The sequence below is a fragment of the Sturnira hondurensis genome, unplaced genomic scaffold (assembly GCF_014824575.4).
Source record: "Sturnira hondurensis isolate 20B ecotype Veracruz unplaced genomic scaffold, ASM1482457v3 Scaffold0013063, whole genome shotgun sequence".
In the NCBI taxonomy this organism is placed as follows: domain Eukaryota; kingdom Metazoa; phylum Chordata; class Mammalia; order Chiroptera; family Phyllostomidae; genus Sturnira; species Sturnira hondurensis.
Window position 1 is genome coordinate 1,867,922 of NW_028085694.1, and position 21,188 is coordinate 1,889,109.

A 21,188-nucleotide genomic window follows, 5' to 3' on the forward strand; every position below is an offset into this window, starting at 1 on the left:
AAGTGCAAAGCACTCATACAGTGCCAGCACACAGAAAGTGCTCTTCACACGGCCAAGTTCGTCTCTTTCGGAAGGACTGTGCTGAGAACGCCTCGTACCAAAGGCTCCGGCTGCGCCTTCATTGATCTCTAGCGCTTGTGCTGGAAAGGCCTTGTTTCCCTGGAAACGCCTTGAGCTAGGGACTTAAGGTTTGGTTTGGGCTCCTGCTTCAAGGAGAAAAAAAACAAAAAACACACAGATGGAATTCATGAGAAACAGGTGGGGACTGTTGTTTAAGCCACACAGCTGGAAGAGTCCACATGCAACCACAGGCTACATGTCTCAGCTGCAAAAATCCTGCCAGCGAGGAGGGCACCAGAGATTTCCAAGTGGCTGCGGGTGTTCCCACACGGCCTCCCACAGGCTCCAGATACGGCCACCGTGGGGAGCAAGGCGCCCTCTTGGCATTCAATCCCCACAGTAAACTATAAGGAGTGACCACGAGCAATGGGCCTAGACATGTTCTGGGTGAAACGTGGTTGCTCTGGAGAGCATTTCAGACCCACAGCCCTGTCCCCAAACTTCCTTGCCATGGGCACTCTGGGAGCCATTTCCAGGTCCACCCCCCAAGTCACCTCACCCAGAAAGCAGCACACAGCACACACAGAGCAGATGGGGCAGAATGTATGCCTCCCTCAAGACAAGGACATCCAGAGACCTTTTTCTTCTTATTGGTCTCCCCTCTTCCCCAGAGGTAGTTCAGAGAGGAATTTACCAAGAATGGAAAATCCATTCGTCCATAGTGGGGAGCCCACTGTAGAAACAGGTAGCATTGGAGCCGGACGCACCTGGGTTCAAACCCTAGCTCACAATTGGTGTCATGAGGCCTTAGATGGGTTACTTCACCCAGCGGAGCTTCAGTCACCTCTTCTGTAAACGGGTGCTTCAGTCTAGTGGCTCTTGAACTTGAGCCTGTGTCAGAATCACCTGCAGGGCTTGTTAGAACGCCCTGCTTGTCCCACCTAGAAGGCTGGGGGTCTGAGAATTTGCCTTTCACCAAGTTCCCGGGGACACGGGTGATATTGGCCCAGAGTCAGGACTACACTTTAAGAACCACTGCAGCTGTTCACCTGCATGAAGGACCTCACTCACTTGGAGCCAGGGGCGTGGCAGGCAGGGCACTCGACCTCGGAGGACTAGGGCCGTGAGGGCTCTGGTGGCCCACTTCCTCTTACTAGCTGCCAGTTTCCTCGACTGGAAAATGAGGATAAAGATCCACCTTCCAAGTGAGAATCTAATGAGATAGTAAGTGTGCAAGTGCCCCGTGAAGTGAAACATTGTGTGTCATCGTAAAGGACTGAAGAGGAGGATTATTCTAAGGGGCTGACGTCCACGGTGCACGGAGAAGTCTGCATCAGAGTCCCTGGCCCAGTAAGTATTCAATAAAAAAAATACCCCCAAACCAAAAATAGCCATGGACTCCATGCCAGAGATTTCTGTCTCTGTCATACAGTAAAACAAACAAAAAATGGTAATAGAGTTACAATACATGAAATTTATATTCCCGTCATGGGTGGCAGGGACCTCCTTCTTGGCTTCTGATGCAATTCATTATTGAAATTCTTTCACCAGAGAGTGCTGCGCGGCTGAGTGTGGAACCGAGTGTGGATCTTGATAAGAGGAAAAGCTGGGCTCTGTTTCCACTTTGCTGTTGGCAGTGCTCAGGCCTCCGGGATAACTTTCTCACAAAATGAACAGCGTTGGCTCCCAGAGAGACCAATCTAATTTCATCTTGTCCACTCAGAAGATCCGTATCAAACATCGCAGACTGTCTGACGGCAGGACGGGGCATCTGGTTCCATCTGGATTTGGGTCAGTGTTTAAATGACCAAGTAGGGAGCCATTAGCATGGCAGAAAGGGAGAACTGAACTATAACTGACCCGCTTTTTAAACATTATTCTTGTCTAAGGTTTTATGTGAAGGGCGCTCTTGCGAAACCAAGACAGAGAGAGAGAGCACACGGGAGAAAGAGCAAGGAAAGGGAGCTGAAAGTCAGCCCATCGCCTCCTCTAGAAACAGGTGACTGAATCGACATCCTGCATGGTCACTATTTACGAGCAGAGCAGGTGAGTCTGATCAGATGATCACGCCGTGCTGTGCCGAGAGACCTCATCCCTGATCCTTTGGAGGGTTTAGGTTACTTTCAGAGAGGGGGTTGGGGAAACCCTCTCTGTTCACTCTTGGCTGAACAGAATGTCACTTACTTCCAGCCAGCCATTCTCAGGAAGGCGCCACCCACTTAGAAGGAATTCCTGTCACCCAGAGGTGGTCTGCTTCAGTCCGTCAGTTTTGAGAGATGCTCACACATTAGTCTCTAACACGTAAGACCGAAAACTTTGATACATCGTTTTGTAGGTCTCAACCTGATGTGTTATTAAGGGGGCACCCAGAGTCAGTAAAATAGATACAAATTAAATGGGATTGCACTTTACTACGTCTCTAGGGAGGCTACAGGGAATACCCTGTTTTAGGTCGAACTGGTTCACATTTGTGAAAGAAAACCAGAGTTGAGGAGCCACGTGACTTGGGGTCTGCAGGTCTACTCTTGGCCAGATTTTAACATTCACTGGGAGGCAAGCCAAAGCTTAAATTGATTTGGTTCTTTCAGAAGGCACGGGCCTTTTAAAATAGTCACAAACTAGGTGTTTAAGAGTCAGAGCTTCTTTGAATTCCAGTTTCTACCGAGAGACTAAATGACTTCAATTGGAAAGGAAGAGGAAGAGGAGGCACCAAACTGTGGCTGCAGAATCCCAGTGCCAGCGCCCTCCGTCTGCCTGGCTCCCAGCCTCCGGGAGGGGGTCGCTAGGGTTGCTCAGGGAGAGGGATTTCTTAACACTCTTACAGCTCAAGACACTTGTCATCGTCTCACCTGTTTACTTGGAGCCGGGGTGGGGGGGTGGGGGGAGGACGAGGGCGGGTTGGGCAACACAACCTGCAGGGGAGGGTCGTCTTCAGCACCTCATCCTGCGCCTTCCCCAGCAGCACCGGCGGGCTGGCAGCTCTAGAAAGCTGGTGGTCCAGACCTTTGCCTAAAACACTAAAATGAAAATGGCTGCAACTGTGTTTTCCGTTTCCTGATAAACTCTCCCAGTGCTAATGGTGTGAGACCGCTCCAGGCATGACTTCAATTTTGTGAGGCTCTGGCTTTGAGGAAGGCACAGAGATGTGGCTGAAGTTGACTGGGGTGCCCCACTGAACGCCTTTGTCATCACACCACAGGGCACATGGAAGTTTCTGGGGGGTTCTTTCCCAAGCCCTAATCTAGGTCACAAAACGTGAATGAACGAAAAGAGGCACAGAAAGCAAACATTTGACAGTAAGATGGGGAATTCCATCTTTGTGATCCTACATTTTTTGGATAAACACTAGCCTATTTTATAAACTCGTCTGGAAAACCACTGGGCAGTTGGGGCAAAGGCAAGGGATCTGAGCGTCTGTGCAAATGTGGTGTGTTATGAACCCCAATCACTGTCCCCACTGTCCAGTGACCAGGCACGTCCCATCCACAGCTAAACGCTGGGGTCTCTGGCCCTAAGACCCACCTGCTCCTCCCCAACCTCGCCTCGGCTTCCCTTGACTTCAGTAGCTTCCTGCCCGGAGGTTTTCATGGTCCCAACGTTCAGCGGGCTAGTTCCCTCCACTGCTGCAGTTACATTTGAATAACTCACTGGGACCAACTCACCCTCTGCTTACAACCATCACTCACAAAATAAAATACAAACGACTTAGTTTAGGATTCAAGACTGAAAAATCTTCTTGAGGAAGACATAAGCTCCAGGAAGGACATGGACCTTAGAGTCCTTTGCACTGACGAAGGGCTAAATCCATGAGTGTTTATGTTAAACTAACTTCTGTGGGTTGGGCCCACATGTATTAATATCAGTTCTTTAAGGAATTCAAACAACTAGTTTATAAAGAATTCTGAGAACACAACTCATTTATACAATTGGGACTATGTGTATTGCTTTACTTGCACTATTGTTAAAATGACTTTGGAACTGAGATAAAATAGAATAAAAAATTACATTGGAATGTCAACAGTGCCTCTTTCCGTAAAACCTTATCATTTTAACCTCTGAACCCAAACCGGTGTCCAGAGAAGTGGGAGGACAGCCATGTGTCACCAAGGTAAGCCTGTGATACAAACACGGAGGCTCGCATTTCAGACCAAACTAACAGGGCCCAGATGTCTAGAATGTGCTTACCAGGGCTGGTTGTGCTTCTGCTACATTAATGTTGAAACTAAGAGGTTAAGTGCATTAAATTAAAAGGCCTGGGGGTGCTGGTGGCTGTGACTCCTTAACAGCAACAATCCCAACGAAAGAGGTGGTTTATCAGTAAGGCTGAGATTTTTGCACAATGCTTTGTGTTTCTTCTTGACCGAGGGGCCATGTCTCCTTTCTCATCTTTCACGTCCCCACGCCCGGCATATGTCAACGCCGTGCATGCCCAGGAGGACGATTCCTCATCGTGTTCTTTCTTATTTGTCATACAATGTTAGCACTTCTTCAGTGCTTAAGTGACAGGCACCAAAGTCGGTACTAAGTGAGCTTACATGTATATTATCTCACTTCATCCTCAAACTGCTGGTACCCATGTCCTCGTTTTACAGATGAGGACACTCAGCTTCAGGAAGTTTAATTTGCTCCAGATCAGCTTAGTAAGTAGCAGGACTCCAGAGTCCATATTCTAACTACCATGTAAACTGCCTCTTTTTTACGGCCCCTCATAGATCTCTCTATACCTTCTCATTGCATCTTTCAAAAGTGACTTCTAGTTGTCTAGCTGTGTGTTTCCAGAGCAACAGAATGTGGTGAAGGACTGTAGAAAAAAGGAGAAGTAGCCCCGAACCAGATGAGAATATGACGGGTCAAATGACGCCCGAGACCTCGGTTTTCATGGTAACACACAAGGATATCTAGGTTTTCCAAAGAGGGTGTGAGGGTCTCACTACGCAGGTCGTCTTGTTGTCAGTAAACACAGGGGCAGGAGGTAGAAAGGAAAAAAGGAAGACTAGCTAGGTCTTTGGGATTATCTTTTCCTGAATCCCTATAGATTGTTCTCAAACACAAAAACTATCTATTCAAGAGACTTTATTCTCTCTCATAGAATGAAATAGGTGAAGGGCAAAACCAAAACCAAACAAATTCTTCCTACGTATTTCCTGTTGTTTCCCATCCTCACAGGTGTGAAGCACTAAACATCATATCTAGAAGTCCTTATACCTTAAATAGCCCCTTGACATATTTTTTAAGCTTTATCTGTTTAGTCTCATGATACAAGAAGAAATGTAACAAACCTCAAAGAGAGTAGTGGCTTTATAAAAATTTCCCTTGTTCGACTGGTTATTCCTGCAGTAGACAGGGGGAGATGGGCATTCTGAAGTCAGTTTTATTGTTGATGCTGCTTTATTTTTTGTTTTGTTGCCAAGTGCTACACCGCTGCTCTGTGGTGACAAAGGTGAGACAGGGTAGAATGAAGACAAGGTAAGGTAACAGGTGGGGGGACTCCTCCGGAGAAAACCTAGTGGACAGTGGCCAGAAATTTGTACTTTCCCATTGTTACTGCCGGAAGGAGATTCAGAAATTTCAACTGCTGCTTTAAGGAATAACTGGTGATGATAAGAATACATTGAAAAGGTACAAGTTTAGGCAAAAATCACTGCAAACTAAGTTTATTTTTCAGATATATGCTAACTACCTGGAATTCTAACATGATCAACTAGCTTGTTGTCCATTATCAAGTATGGACAGTTTCCTTTCTGGTAAGAGAATGCAAATCACTTCACTCCTGGTTTCCTGAGCTTTATACGTGTGCTGCTTGGCAGTCCATACGGTCAAACTGCAGCTGCTTCTGGAATGAGCAGGTGCTGTCTTTTAGCACAGTCACCGCTCCCCACTCCCGGACCCCACTTCACACAGAAAATTTGTAGGCGGGAAGAGAGGTACCAGACAAAGAATATCTAAGCCACAGGCGGCAAACACTAGGCCCACAGGCAGATTATGGCCCTCCACCTTGTTTCCACCCGGCGGCAGCACCTAACTCTCGCGTAACGGTTAAGGAGCAGTTACATTTGTACAGCCCTAAAATTGCATTTGACCTTCTGAAGGCTGATGTGGCCCCCGGTGAAAATGAGTGTGACCCCCCTGCTCTAAGCTACTGACACGTAAGTAAGGTAGGCAATATGATACCAGGTTGTCAGTAAATAGGAAAATCCAAAATATCAAAAATATTTGTAAATATTTGTAAAAGTAAAAATAAAAACTATTTATAAAAATATCTTATATGAAATGATGCAACTAGTACTCCACAGGGTCAGAAGGGGCAGGCCAGCTCCCTGACAGTATTCAAACGCCGCGTACGGAAGCTCACCTTTACTAAGTCGACCGGGGCCGGCACTTTGCATCCACATGTCCAATGCTGAGAACAGTCACACTGCTCTTCCCACTTACTAAAGTCACACTGCTCAGCGCAGGTCTATTGGACCTCAAACTCCTGCTCTCTGTTCTGCCTCAGTGGTCACAGACCAAATTCTCTGGTTAGAAAATTTATCCCTGGACTGGTATCTTATTCAACCCAATATGATGTAATATAAAAAGAACCAATTACTTGCTTAAACAATGAGCCAGCAGCTGGGAACTGGAAATCTAACTAATTGAGAGTTTCTCCTGTAAGGGTGAAAAATCGTAATCATTAGAATGTGTATTCTCAAAGAAAACGTTATGGATATGTCTAAAACTAAGCATAAATGTTAATCAGATTATGTCACTTTTTTCTTTCACATTTCCATTTTATTCTAAGTTGTTAGCCCTTTCCTTATTTCCCTTTTTCTTCTAATTAAGTGTATATCCTAAGGATACCTTGTACGTTTTCAACCTGAAATTTTAATACCAGTGATGAAGTACAAAGCAAGAAGCAGCACAGGAAAGCCTATCAGGATAAAATACTGTCAAAAATAACCCAGAAAATCATACACCAATGGAGGTGCACACCGTTCTGGTGGCAAGGACGTCTCTGAGTTACGCCGATGACACGGACATGGAGCCCCCCTGGAAAATGTGCGCCCGCATCCGGGTACAGAGGGAAATATTAAACAGGACACACAAAACATTTTCCCCTTCCCACTAAGTGTTTATTTTATAGCTTTTGCATCAGGTAATCCACTGAAACACTTCAACAGAAAGCTGGCAGTATAAGGACAAGGAGTGATTATCTCTCCAGCAGATGTGACAACATGGTTTCAGGGTGGAAACAGTATTGCATAAATGAATCAACTGATCGGGCGGGGGGGGGGGGGGATAGGAGAAGGGAGAGAGAACAGAGATGGAGCAAAGAGTCAGCATCTTCCAGCATGGATCGTGGGGGGGAAAGGCACTCTTTAGCTGTCTGTGTATTTATAAAGTAATGTATGTATATACACAATCCATGTCCCTCCAAATTACATCTGACACTGCTTTACAGATGCTCACATCCCTCTCAACAGAAAGCTACTGAAGCTGTCCGTAAAATCAGATAGACGGCACCAGGGTGTCTAAATCATAGGCTTAACAGTAATGTGTCTTAAGGAGATCATCCCCATCAGGGTCCTTTGATAAATAGCACTGCAAAGGTCACAAAGCTGCATGAACTTAAATTATGGGATAAGTCTGACTAACATGATCACCCATTTCAATCTCTCAAATTCCCACTTCAGAAAATCAGAACAGAGCAGAGCTCCACTCCAGAGGCGCTGAATTGGCAGCTGAAACAGGGCTGTTCTTCCCCTCCAAAGGCTGCCTGCACAGCTCAGCTGGCATCAGACAGCAACTCTGCACAGGGCAAATGGATGCAAAAATTTCACAGCAATTGCCCTGCTTCCTCTCAAACTAATAGCACTAATTTATGAAGAGGCAAGTTTTCAAATCATAAATTAGAAGCACCTGGGCCTCTTAAAGACACACTTCTTAAAAGGTTACAGTACCGGGTGCTTCTCATAATAAAGGATTCGAGGACCATAGGTGTGTTTGACAATGATCACTGGGAAAACGCAAATAGATAGTTTACACAGATGTTCTGTATGCAGAATTTAAATATACATGAAAATACCAACTATGCATTTGGGAACCAGCCTTTAGTTGAATTCTCTAGTGCTTTTAGAACTTTTATTTCATTTTATTAGAAAAAGAGAGAATAATTGTCTACAAACTATTCTTTCTAACTATGCAAATACAATGAGCAAATCGTCTGCAATATCAAAATACGATTTGGAAATCATGAATGGCACTAAGAATTTTAGAAGTTTTCAGTAGGACACACATTGAGAAAGAGCGACAGCAGATTTCAAATTGTAGACATTAACTGAATTTTAAAAATAGAAAACAAAATCTAAAGTGTAAAAGTCAGCAAGTTCAAGTTATCTGATTTTCAGTGACTTAAATCCACTCGTCAGGATTTCAGAAGCACCCAGTGTGTTCAAAGTTGCACAAATGAGTTTGAATGATAGAAAACTGATCCCCATGCAATGTCTTACGTGTTGCTATCAGGTATATCAAGTGATACTTTACAGATTAAAGCCAGGTAAAATCAAAATATATCCTCCCCATTACATTTTAAAACAGTCACAATAATTTATCAACAGTTGCCATTTCACAGCAATTAGAAAACAGGAGTTGATACAAGTTCAACAAAAAGGTACTTTTTCTTCTTTTAGGAAATAAACATATAGATATACATACACACACATACATACATAACATTATAGTTTAAAATTCAAAGTGGTTGATTTGCTTTTGTATTATAAAAAAAAACTTTCCCCCTATGATCAAAATACTGAAAAAGCGCAAAGGCTGAATAAAGAAAACCACATTTGCCACGTTAAAAAAATACACTATTGTCTCAGTGGTTCTATACATTTGATTATAAAGTCAGGCGTTGTACGGATTCTGCACTCGCCGGACCCCGAGGGCTGCATCGGACCACATGGAACTAAACCCAACCCTTCCTCAGTCTCCAGGAAGGACACCCCTAACCCGCCCTGAAGGACGCCAGAACAAACCCCTACTCTGAACTGTTAAACTGGGAAAGAACACAGCCCACCTGGAAGCCATCTAAGCCGTAAAAGTTTATGAATCTGTGGGAGACGGTGCCTGAATCAGAAAGCTATTCTTTGGATATAAGTTAGTAGCTTTGGGAAGCACAGAAACGCTTTTAGGCCATCTGAGTACAGATTCAAAAATGACTTCTCCATAAATAACGACCTATTTCAAGGGTTGGTAACCTACCACCCCTGGTCCGTATCTAGCATGTCACCTGTTTTTGTAATAATGTTTTATTGGAAAATAGCCACGCTCGTTCATTTATGTATTGTCTATTGGTGCTTCTGTGCTAAAACGGCAGAGTTGAGTAATTGTGACAGAGACCATATGTCCCACAAACCTAAAATATTTGTTTTCTGGATCTTTATTTAAAAAAGTTTCCTGCCCCCGATCTAGCACACGTGCTACTCCAGTTGCCTAGGAGAGCTAACGCCCCTCTCAAGGGCTCCTGCACGCGATCCGAGAATAACCCACGCACCGAGGCTCCTTGGCAGACAAATGTCAAGCACCCCACCCTGAAGTGGCGTTTTACTTTTGGGCTAGGAAATAATTTGTATATATTTCCAACAAAAATCTGTAAAAAAAAAAAAAAGCAAGCCAAATAAGAAAAGTATGTATGTCAATATGCTGTTAATATTCTACTATTACTGCAGGAAAAGGCAGAAACATAATTCTGTTAACTTCCTTTAATTTTTTTTAAATTTGTTAATAAATCTTTTTGGATAAGTAGTACTCCCTCCTCACCTCCCGTACAATTAATAACCTCAAAAGCGACCTGCCTAAAATGCTTACATAGTTTGGTGAAACCTTGTTTGGGAAGATTTATTTAAAATATACGTATTAAGGGTTATTCTTTTAGAAAAGCGTTTCTAAAGTTCTTTATCTCTGTCACTCTAAGAAGGGGAAGAAGTTAAAGAACACGCAGGGAAATTAAACTCTGCAAAATATACCTTAAAAACCAGAGGTATAAAAAACAGGAAAATCGTTCACATTTAAAGAACAAATTTTCCCCTGCCCTCAGTCAACTAATGAAGTCTTTTTCAAAGAGGGAACCTTCTGAACTCACGTAGCTGCTCAAGAATCTTTAAGAATTCACAGGTGTTTCATATTTCAACGGTTGAAACAGGGAAGACAAAACACTGAGAAGATACTTATCCAACACACTTATATCAGGATTAATTATTTCCAACCAGCTTCTAAGCGGACTTTCCCTTTCTTTTTAAAAAAATGAATGGCATGAAACTATATCTTGAAGATGTTTCCACAACACCTTACATTTACACAGCGCTTTACAATTTTCAAAGTGCTCTCACATGCCGTCTCATTTAACCCTCACAACATCCCTGCGAGGTAGGAACAGCAGGTATTATCACCCTCATTTCAAAATGAGGGACTGGAGGCAGAGAGAGGTTAAGTGACGTGCCCAGGATCACACAGCTGAGAAGGGGCCGAGCCAGACCAGAAATCAAGTGTTCTGATTCCTTGTCCGCCCCTCTTTCCACTATAATTACTGCCCCCAATTATGAATAATGTACTATGTATAAAAATTGAAAGGTTATTAAATTTCAGTGACGTCTTCAATGAGAAATACAAGAACAGTAGGTCTGATGGTTTTACTTGACATAATAAAATTGGTGCAAAACCACTTTTGTCTAATTATTGATAACCTTTTGGTCCAAATAATAAAATATGCAGTATTTACAGCACTTTCCTTTTTTTTTGTAAATGCAATGCTTTAAAACACATTATAAAGCACCTTAGTAAAAATAGTCTACAAGTAAAAGTACAGAAGAAGTAGGAAAGCCTACCCACACCACAGCTCACTAATGGAGTTATAATATGGAGTCACTGACACCTGTTTACAAATAACCCATGGAGAAACAAATACCAAACTTACTTTTTTAAATATGAATATGTGAAGGCCTTAGCTAAAACTTCAGGCAATGCCAACATTTTTTGAAGTGTGTCCCCAGGCTTAGGTCCTGGGGGAGACAGAAGTGAGAAATACTGCTTTGACACTTTTTATTGTATTGGTGATCGTTTAAACTGGTTCTTAACACTAACGACAATGATTTTTAAAGGAAATTAACATGACCTACATAAATATGGGCAATTCCGACTACAGCAGAGACATTTCCTAGCAAACATGATGAAATATTCCAAGAAATGCCATGGGACGACTCACAGAAGTGAAGCACACACCGCCCAACAGCTAATAACACTATTCAGTGGCGCTGGAGAACCCAAACCTGTAGGGGAAGGCGAAGTCGCAGGTGTTTTCCTTCATTCATGGGTAGCTGAAAAAATGCTGTATCAAAAAACAGAATTATCAGAACTTTTTCTGAAGTTATATTTAGCCTTTTGATTAGAACCGCTAGAGGTTTATTTTAGGCAGCAGGTTATAACTCCCACCAAAATTTAACCAGGAAAAACAAAAAGCGCCTGAAACCCAAACTTCCTGGACGCCGACACAGCAGCCAGCACCTGCTTCTTCGACGTCATTGTCCGTTTCCTAACTCGGCTCAATAGGAACAGCCTCACACACCCATCAGCCATCCAGGCTGTGGAGCCGAGAACTAAGGTGAAGACAGGGCCAAAGTGTTCGTTCAAAAATCCAACAGTCACACCCTGTCCTCAGTTTGATTTAGGGTAAATCTTCTCATAAAAAAAGTTTTGTGCGAGGATGTAGAGGTCTCCGTCTTTCTCTCGTACGGCGTGGGCTCTGATGAACTGGAACTGCTCCAGGGCGAACTCGTAGAACTCATTCTCCATCTTCCAAATGTCTGACTGCTGCAGTTTGGCAATGGTCTGCTTCGTCGGCAGTTTCTTCTCTGTGGTTTTCCTAAGATGAGATTTCTTTCCTACTTACGAAGGAGAAAAAAAAAGGTAAATAATTCTGAGAACACATAAAAGGCCAACGCCTCTTATTTGAATAGATGGTTTAAGTTAATGTGGAAGGACAGGTAACATAATTGTTTTATATTATTATCACTCGGGCCACAATCAGCGCCCTAATCACACTGCAACTGTGATTTATTCCCTTGTAATGTAAATCCTTGACCTGTTAAAGACTTCATGAGTTGTCAGAGAGTAAAAGTAAGGACTGCCAACCAGTGACGTGGAGGCTGTCACAACACATGCTGTATTCTCAAGTGCTCTGACTAGTTCATTTTTGAAAATACGATAAAATATCTACATTCAATCTCAATACTAATTTCTCATTACTTATACTCCACATAACTCTATGTTAGAAACCGGGACCAGCACAGTCACTTTCCGATGCGAAGCGCTGTCCCTGCCGCTGTAGCGTGCTGTCAGGAGGACCGTAAGAGACACAGCGCAGGGTGATCACCACCAAAGGGACCGAGTCCTCCTGCCCATCTCGACTCTAAATGCCGTTAAGCATTTCTAGGATGGAATGCAGTCGTGGTGTTTGGTATCCAGAATTATTAAATATCATACATTTCTAAGACTGGTTCTATAGTTTGTTTATTTCCACTATTCCTACAATGCCTTCTAATTATCATCTAATACATGTTTATTCATCCAAAAAATATTTACTGAACACCATCAGTAAACAATGCCAGCAACGGTTTTGTTTTGGAAACGGTGAGGAGAAATAGGCAGTACATTTGCCTTTCTGGAGTTATTTCTTGTACTTTACTCAAGAAACTTCAAATCACACATATTTTTTCAATTTTCAAATACAGTCAGGACAGCTCTGAAGAGAAACCTATCGTTTATATACCTGTACGGTAGAGTTCTGTAGCGCCCCTGAAGAACCGGGGCAAAGCTGCCTCCAGTAACATGATAAAATCTTCAAGCTCTTCAGTAACTCCCACCAGAAAGTATTCATTGACTAGGTTATACTTGGCTTGATCCATAGCCCACCTGCTTCCCACATTCCTAAAACCAAGAAAAGAAATTAAGGACTCGATGCCTTTGCCACTGTGTATTATGGAAAAAATAGATAAACACATGTCTGACCAAAGCCTTAACCCTCTTTTATTAATGTCCTCCGGGAGGCACACCTGTTTTCAATTTCCTTTGCCTCTATTCCCAATTTCTGCTCAACTGTGCACTGCTAATTCAGACTTTACAGTTAGCTTAAAATGAACAAAGTTTAGTTTGAGGGCAGATAGAGACTTGGCTCTAAATAAACTGTATTTTTCCGTTCTTTCTAGCACTGACATTCTCTAACCATAATTTCAGCTCTGTTTTTAAGCAGTGTGATGTGGGGCTGGTGACTTTATCTTTCTTTGTTTCCTCAGCCATTAAAAAGCTGTGGTGAGACCTGGGGTAGAATAAATGAGTTTATTCCTTAAGGTCTCTCCCAGTTCTACACGTCTGTAAAACACATTTAAGATATTCAGTCGTAATCTCCTCAATAATGCCCAGCAGAGCAATACTCTTTATTCTAAGGCGGAGGTTGCAAACTTTCTACAAAAGGCCAGAGGGAAAATGTCCCAGGTTTTGCAGGACATGTGGTCTTTGCAGCATGGAAACAGCCCTAGACAGTAAGTAAACAAAGGGATGTGGCTTGTGTTGCAATACATTTTATGAAAACAGGTAATGGGCTAAATTTAGTCTCCAGGTTGTAATTTGCCACTCCCTTGTTCTACAGAAATGGTTCAAAATTAGGACATTCTTCTTATGCTTCCAATTATTATTATGCTATGAATTATACCTTTACATAATCTATTGTGTAGGATTTTAAACTTAACAGTAATCAAATATCTCAAATAAGGAAGAAAAGAACAGACAACATCCCTTGCATCTCCTGATGGTTTTTAAGAAAAGATAATAACTTTCCATGCGTTCTTGTTTTTTAACTTTTCCTATTAAAATTATTAATTAGATCAAATGACGACATACCATTATTTTTAGAAACTGAAAACTCAGCACATTCTGAGGAAACACACCCTACAAAAGATAACATATCTTTATTTTCCACCTCATGTTTATTAGCAGACAAAACCGTAACCATAACCTTCTCTCAAAGTCAAAGCCAGTTGAACAGTAAAACCAGGTGAGGAATTTACCCGGCAGGACAAAAGTCCTACTTTATCTAACACGAACGGCTAAAACAGTAAGCTCAGGGAAAAATGAGGTTTATAAAATGACCCCTGACCTCTAATTAAGAGCTCTGCTGGAACACAGAAAAACATGTAACACTAAAAACCAACCAACCTCCCTGGCTGGTGTGGCTCAGTGGATTGAGTGTGGGCCTGTGAAGCAGAGGGTCGCCAATTTGATTCCCAGTCAGGGCACATGCCTGGGTTGCAGGCCAGTTCCCAGCAGGGGACTCACGAGAGGCAACCATACATTGATATGTCTCTCCTTCTCTCCTTCCCTTGCCCTCTAAAGATAAATACATAAATTCTTAAAAAAAAAAACAACCAACCAATCAACCAACAAAAGGTCAAAAACCAGCATCTGAGAAAACACTGCAAGATTATTATACATAAAGAATCTTTTTAGTGCACTTAAAGGTAACCACAAAACTAGGTATTACTTAATCACACGCTTTGTGTAGTCTGGTCTTTCATGAATTTTCTTATACCTCACCCTTGGCTAGAACATTCGCATTCTCGAAATAGAGATTACAGAGATAATTTAGACGACAGAGAAATTCAGATTGTGGAAATGACCCACTCAAGCTAACTTCATTTCCCTACCAGCATTCGGAGCTGTGTCCGCAGAAGAATGGGATCTGAAGCCAGAGCTTCTCTGGAGCACAGTCTGAGCCGCCCTCAGCTACGCACTCATCAAAGGTCTGGAACAAAGACAGCACACGTGAGCCATAAACCCAAGTCCCACCCACAAATATATTAATGTATTAAGTTATCAAACAAACAAGTGGTTGTGGGTACCCATCACCGAGCTACTGAGTTAAAGGGATGTGCAGGTTACGAACACGTACCTGAGATACCGAGGAAAGTTAAACATGGATTTTCCTCACATCTTCTTTTTATGCCAATGTTTATAAGAGTTCTTTCACTACATGAATGGAAACCCCCCAGGTAAAGTCTTTCCCTTGAAAATAAGTACTGGTTTGTGTTAAATTTGTGTATTTATACTTTCTAACTCCTAGTACTAAAGGGAAATTAAATAAAAACAAGGCTAAAGGGACTATCACTTCTTCATAATCATTTGAAAAAATATATAAGGCAGGACTACGCTTAAGTCTTTTTTTCCTTTTCTCATTAAAATAAACATAAAAAATCATTGTACAAAGCAGAAATGACTTCAGATACTTAAGACTTGTATGTCTTCCTGTCCAAATGCATTTGACTGAAATAATTAAAAGGGAAAGAGAGTCACAGCTTATGTATCTAAAATCACTCAATTTCACTGTCTTGGGTACTTACTGTCTGGCAGGGGCACTGTGCACGCAGCAGGCATTACCTATCTGAAATGACGTGACACCGAGACACAGGACCAACTCGGGAGCTGCGGTTGCTGCAGGGAGACCCTACCAACACCGCCCGCCCTTTCTGAGGACAGGAAGGAGGATGGAGTGGAAAGAGGACTCGGCTGCAGCGAAGGCTCCTGAGTGTCTGCATCCGGTTCCTTCGTTTCAGAAGCTGAGCATCTACTCTAATCCACCTACCAAATGTTTTAACAGACGATAGGAAAGTAGAAAAATAGTTTGGGTTTTCAGCTCCTTTATGGTTCCTTCTTATTAACTGGGGAAGGTGTTTCACTCCTATCAACTAAAAGAAACAACCCAAAGATGGCAAGGAAGATGTGGAGGGGAAAAAACTATGAATAATCAAAAAACGGGTGAACATACAGGTGTGTGTGTGACAGACCATAGAATATAACAGAAATTCTCCCATTTCAACCTAAATGTTTGAATAGAATAAACCAAATACTCCCCACTGAAACCAAATTAAGACAATTCAGTGCCATTTTTACTACATGCAGCTTGATAACCAATCCACTGAGACCCTAAGATGAACTGCTGGGCTGACTCCAACAGCGAATCAGCACCCAGGCTTCTCCATTCACCACGGAAAACCATCCCTCAAATGCCTGGTCATCAAAAGTTCCCTGCTGATTTGCTAACTTCCATTAGCTTTCTCCTTACATATTGGCCACATTTCTGAAACAGGATTTTCTATAAATATTTTTCTCTTATAAAACTTCAAGCCCTTGAAATAAAAAGCAAAAATAAGTGAAATGAAAACACTCTGGACTCTTCCTCACCTACAAAATCACCAGAGAAACAAAAAGTTATGATGAGCTTTTTCACTTAAAAACCACTTATGGTTTGCCCTGACCAGTGTGGCTCGGCTGGGCACCATCCGGCAGAGCGAAAGGTTGCTGGCTTGATTCCTGGTCAGGGCACATGCCTGGGCTGTGGGTTTGGTCCCTGGTTGGGGTGCATATGAGAGGCAAGCAATCAATGTTTCTCTCTCACATCAATGTGTCTTTCTCCCTCCCTTCACCTCTCTCTAAAAATGAATCTTTTTAGAAAGCCATTTACACTTTTTAGAAAGAGCAATTCTTTGTGAACTAGACACAAATGTTTTTAAAAGCATGAAATATCAAAATAATCGAGACCATTTAGATGATTAGTTCAGATATTTAACTACTAAAATTGAAGTTCAAAAGAATTAAACAGATGCTTGATAGTAATGGCAATTATATTTGCATTAAACCCTCTTCTGCAAATGATTTTGCTTCATACTTTATACAGAAAACTGATACTAAGCATGAGCTCTCTAAACTTCCTGCTTCAATACAAGTTTATCTGCATCTATAACCCCACCACCCTCGTCTTTAATGAGACATTTCCTTCCCCTATCTTTGAACACCATTCTTACCCCCTTCCGAGACCCTGCTCCACCAATTTCTCTCCAGCTCCTTGCATGATCACCCCTTACTGTCTTCAAATATATTAATATGCCCTAAGTGTCTGTCATCTTAAAGAAACACTTTCTGAGTTTTTTTTCTTGTTGTTCCTTTCAAAGCCAAACTTCTTTTTCAAGAGCAGTCTTTCCTTCCTCAGGGTTGGTCTTAACTTATCTCTCAGTTGCTTCTCAACCCTTTGGATTCCATCTGAACTCCTTTCTCTGACATCCCTCATGAACCTGCCATTGATGAATCCAAGAGGTGATTTCAATCCTCAATTCACTAAACTTTTTGCAACTGAAATTATTATCCTGCCCATTTCAAGGACCTGCCCAGTTTGTCTTCTCATTCTCTGACAGCAGCCTCCTTAGCATGCTACTCTTTATCTGCCTGCTCTTTCAATGGTGGCATTGCCCAGAGTTACATATCTGCACCCCCTCTTTTTCTCCTTCCCTTTTCATTTGGTCTTCTTGTCAAACTCTACATGTCTTCCAAGTGCAATTTCATTCAATCCCTTGTTTCGGCTTCCACCTAATGTGGATGACTCTCAAATCTATGATTCAGTCAGACCTATTTTTTGAGGTATGAATACAATTTCTAGTTGATACTTCCATCTTCTTCTACATGACTAAAAATGTTGTCCATTTTCATCTCCTTCACCTCCATTACAACTGACTTTATTTTGATTTCTCTCTTCTAGTGAAAGGAACCACCTATGGTCCGATAAGAAACTTGGGAAGGACGTAGGTCAAGGCTGACTCTGGTTACATACCTTCTACTGATTAGAGAAAACTGGTCTACAATGAAGTAAGCAAACCTGTAAATACGTAAACTGCAAAGATATTATATCGCTTTCCTGCAGTGTTTTTTACATATAAAATGCTTTCTAAGTAAAGAGTAAGTTCTTAAATGCCTGTGTCAGACAGAATAGTGAAATTCATGTTTGACACACAAACCACTGTCAGGGAATTGTGATTGCCAAGAACTGTGAAGACAGTGTTTTGTAAGTCAATGGTAAAACCAGGCAGTGATAACTACGAATTCCTTCTGGCTTTATTTACTATCTTTTATAAATTAAAAAATATATTTTTAAGTTCATTACAGCTGTTGATAAGCTTATTAATTTAAAGAAATATAAAAAGTAAATTGGGGTAGGAAGTGGATCTCTGGGACTAAACTGATTCTTCTTTAGACTGTCACAGAGAACAAGCGCATTCTTCAGACTTTAAGATGCGCTGTACCCAACCCCCCTTGATTTGGGAGGAATAAAGGTTGTTAATGCTGCTGTTGAGTTCTGTTTACATTTACATTGGTAAAATATATCATCTATGTTACTAAATATTTCACCACATTTTTCGCTTCAAAAATTTTCCCCCTCTAAAACCTAGGTGTGTCTTATGGTCTGAAAAATGCGGTAATGACTCTTTCCATAAGTATAAACTGTCTTGATGTTCTGTTAATAAAATAATTAACAAAACATTCAATAATCTATAAGGCAGTATAAAGTTAAGATCATACAAAATAAATATTTACACACTTAGAAAACGAGAGTGGTAAGATTTGTCGGTGCAGTTAATGTTTTCTGGGAGCCACTAAGGAGGCCAGCGTAGAAAGAAGGGCTCAGAGACCAACTCTGGCTGTTCAAGTGTGAATATCTGATAGACATTTCCCCAAAATGAGCAAAGTGTGCTGCCTGTTGCTTGAAAGAAAACAGCTGACAGTGTTAGTAGCCCAGTGGTTCTCAACTAGAGCAGTCTGGACCCCCAGGTGACATTTAGCAATGTTGGAAGGCGTTTGTAGTTCTTAGGCCTGTGTTGTGTGTGGGAAGGATGTTACTGGGTAGAGGTCAGAGATGCTGGTAAATATCCTACAATTATAGGCACCCCCCCCCAAAGAATGATCTGGCCCAAAGTAACAACAACAACAATAGTATCAAGGTTGAGAAACCCTGTGGTAGCCAGTGAACAAAGTTAAGTTTTCAAGCAAAAATATAAAATTTGGAAAACTTGACCAGTCACCATAAGCTTGACTCTTTCTCAATATGTAAAGACTTTTCTGATGAGATCAGTGGTGATGTTAATGAATGTGAATTTTCAATATTATATAATAAAATGTGTCAGCATTTGGAAGGTCCACATAGTTAACTAATATGACCCGAGTGACCAATGCATGATGTTACAAAACTATGCTTGGTTAAAAATCCATTCAAAGTGTAAAATACATCAATGGATGTCAATGCAGCATAGCTTACTGAATTCACTGCTATGGCTTCAGATTTTACACTTCAACAACTTCAAGATACCAGCACTTGTCTAGTTTTAATGTAGTATTAAAGAAGAATATCCACGATATTCTGAAAAGACTATTGAAATTCTCCCTTTTCCAATTACATACCTGTATAAAGCCAGATTTTCTTTATACACTTCAACCAAAAGAACTGATTAAATTAAATGGATTCAGAAGCAGATATGAAAATCCAGCTCTCTTATTTTAAGCTAGATATTTTTTAAATTTGCAAAAGTATAAGGCCATACTTTTTGTTTGTTTGAAAATGGTGATTTGCATAAAATATTAATGTTATCAATATGATGGGTTTCCAATTGTTATTTTTAAATTAATTAATATTTTCAAAAGCTCTCATTTATTGGTAAATTTACTGATATTATAAAGTATCAGTAGATATAACCTACATAAACAAAAGCTCTTTGGTGGTCCTCAATAATTTTCTTAACAGTACAAGGAGCTCCAAGACTAAAATGTTTAAGGACCACTGATTTATCTGTATAGTTCTTCAATGCTGACCTTTGGATTATTTAATATCCCTATTTTCCAAATACTGGGTAGAGAGTAAATTACGTAGAACTCCAGTTATAAAATACGAAAAACAGAGTATTTGAAATCTCCCTCAATGAAATAAATTCTGTGTTCTTTACAAGAGCACCTTACAAGGTACATGTGACTAAAATTGATTTGTGTGAAGTGTAAACAGGAAGCAGTTCAGTACTGCAGTTTAAAAACACAATAGTTGCCACGAGTGCGGAACTGAATATAATCTGATCCATTTCAAACTATTACTTGAGGTGCAAATATACAATTTCATGGAAATGAAACCATTGCAAGGTATTTCCTACATTATTATAGCCATCGTTTAATCCCCATTTATCTTCCATTTTCAAAACATTAACCCTGTCATTTTCAGAAATGTAATACGCCATGCAGTCTTATCAACACTATAAATGTGAGTTCATTAATGAAAAGTTAGAGATATTAAGTTAGAGATATTAAGGAATTACTTGCAATAAAACAAATCATTTAACTCATTGGGTCCCAGAATATTACCAACATTTGTGTCATGAGAAAAAGAAGTCAAATTAATAAAAATGTGTGTATCTCAATATGTTATAAGATTGAAACGGTCTGCTTTGTCACAAAACAAAGGAATTTTTCACTTTAATAAAGAATCTGTAGATGGTTTTGTCTTCCTAAGAATTAAGGTCACACAATGGTATTTTGCTGATATTACTAATATTACATCTGAATAAATAAGTATATTAATATGTATTTTATAATGACATTAAAACCTTGTTACCATCAGGGTGAAGAATGGTTCAAAGAGCCTTTCTACCTAAAACTTTCTAATATAAAAGAGAAATTATGTGAGAATACCTGCTTCCAGGTATTGAACACACAACTGTGGACTATCTCTCACATAAAAATACTGAGTGGCATGTCGTGCGCATTTCTTCCCTCCTTTTTAAAGGGCACAGAGGGGTTAAAACTGTGAGGTCTGGAGTTAGAGTCCTTGGGTTTAAATACCAGCTAACACTGAGCAAAGGTACTTAACCTTTCTGTGCCTCAGCTTTCCGATCTGTAAAATGAGACAATAACAACAGGAACCACATAGAATTGCTGTACAGGCTACCTGAAAATATATACATGTATATTATATATAATAAATATGTACATATTATATATAATATGTACATACACAGTATATATCTCCCTTAAAACAATGCTTGATACACAAGACGCACTCAATAAGTGTGAGCTATTATTCTTAAGTGTTACTACTGTCTAATTCTTCAAAGCACAAACCCATGGCACCCAGGGCTGACAATGACAAATGGTGGACGTAGGAACCTACATGACTGTGAACCTTTCACTCACGAACGTCAGAATTCCTTTGCTGGAAGGAACGAGGTGGATACACTTGC

At 40.9% G+C, this 21,188-nt stretch overlaps 1 protein-coding gene across 3 annotated transcripts in view; it reads right to left on the reverse strand.

Moving 5' to 3' along the window:
• Positions 1 to 7,150: 7,150 nt before the first annotated feature.
• HS2ST1 (heparan sulfate 2-O-sulfotransferase 1) overlaps positions 7,151 to 21,188 on the reverse strand; it is a 172,369-nt gene continuing 158,331 nt past the window's right edge. For 2 of the 3 annotated variants that reach the window (XM_037060922.1, XM_037060920.1), the window contains 3 exons: positions 14,793 to 14,890; positions 12,863 to 13,020; positions 7,151 to 11,978 (listed from right to left, as the gene is read on the reverse strand). In XM_037060922.1, coding sequence (XP_036916817.1) covers positions 11,749 to 11,978; positions 12,863 to 13,020; positions 14,793 to 14,890 — 486 coding nt within the window. In that variant the 3' untranslated portion in view covers positions 7,151 to 11,748. The remainder of the gene's footprint in view (positions 11,979 to 12,862; positions 13,021 to 14,792; positions 14,891 to 21,188) is intronic. The other variant, XM_037060921.1, reaches the window with a different exon arrangement.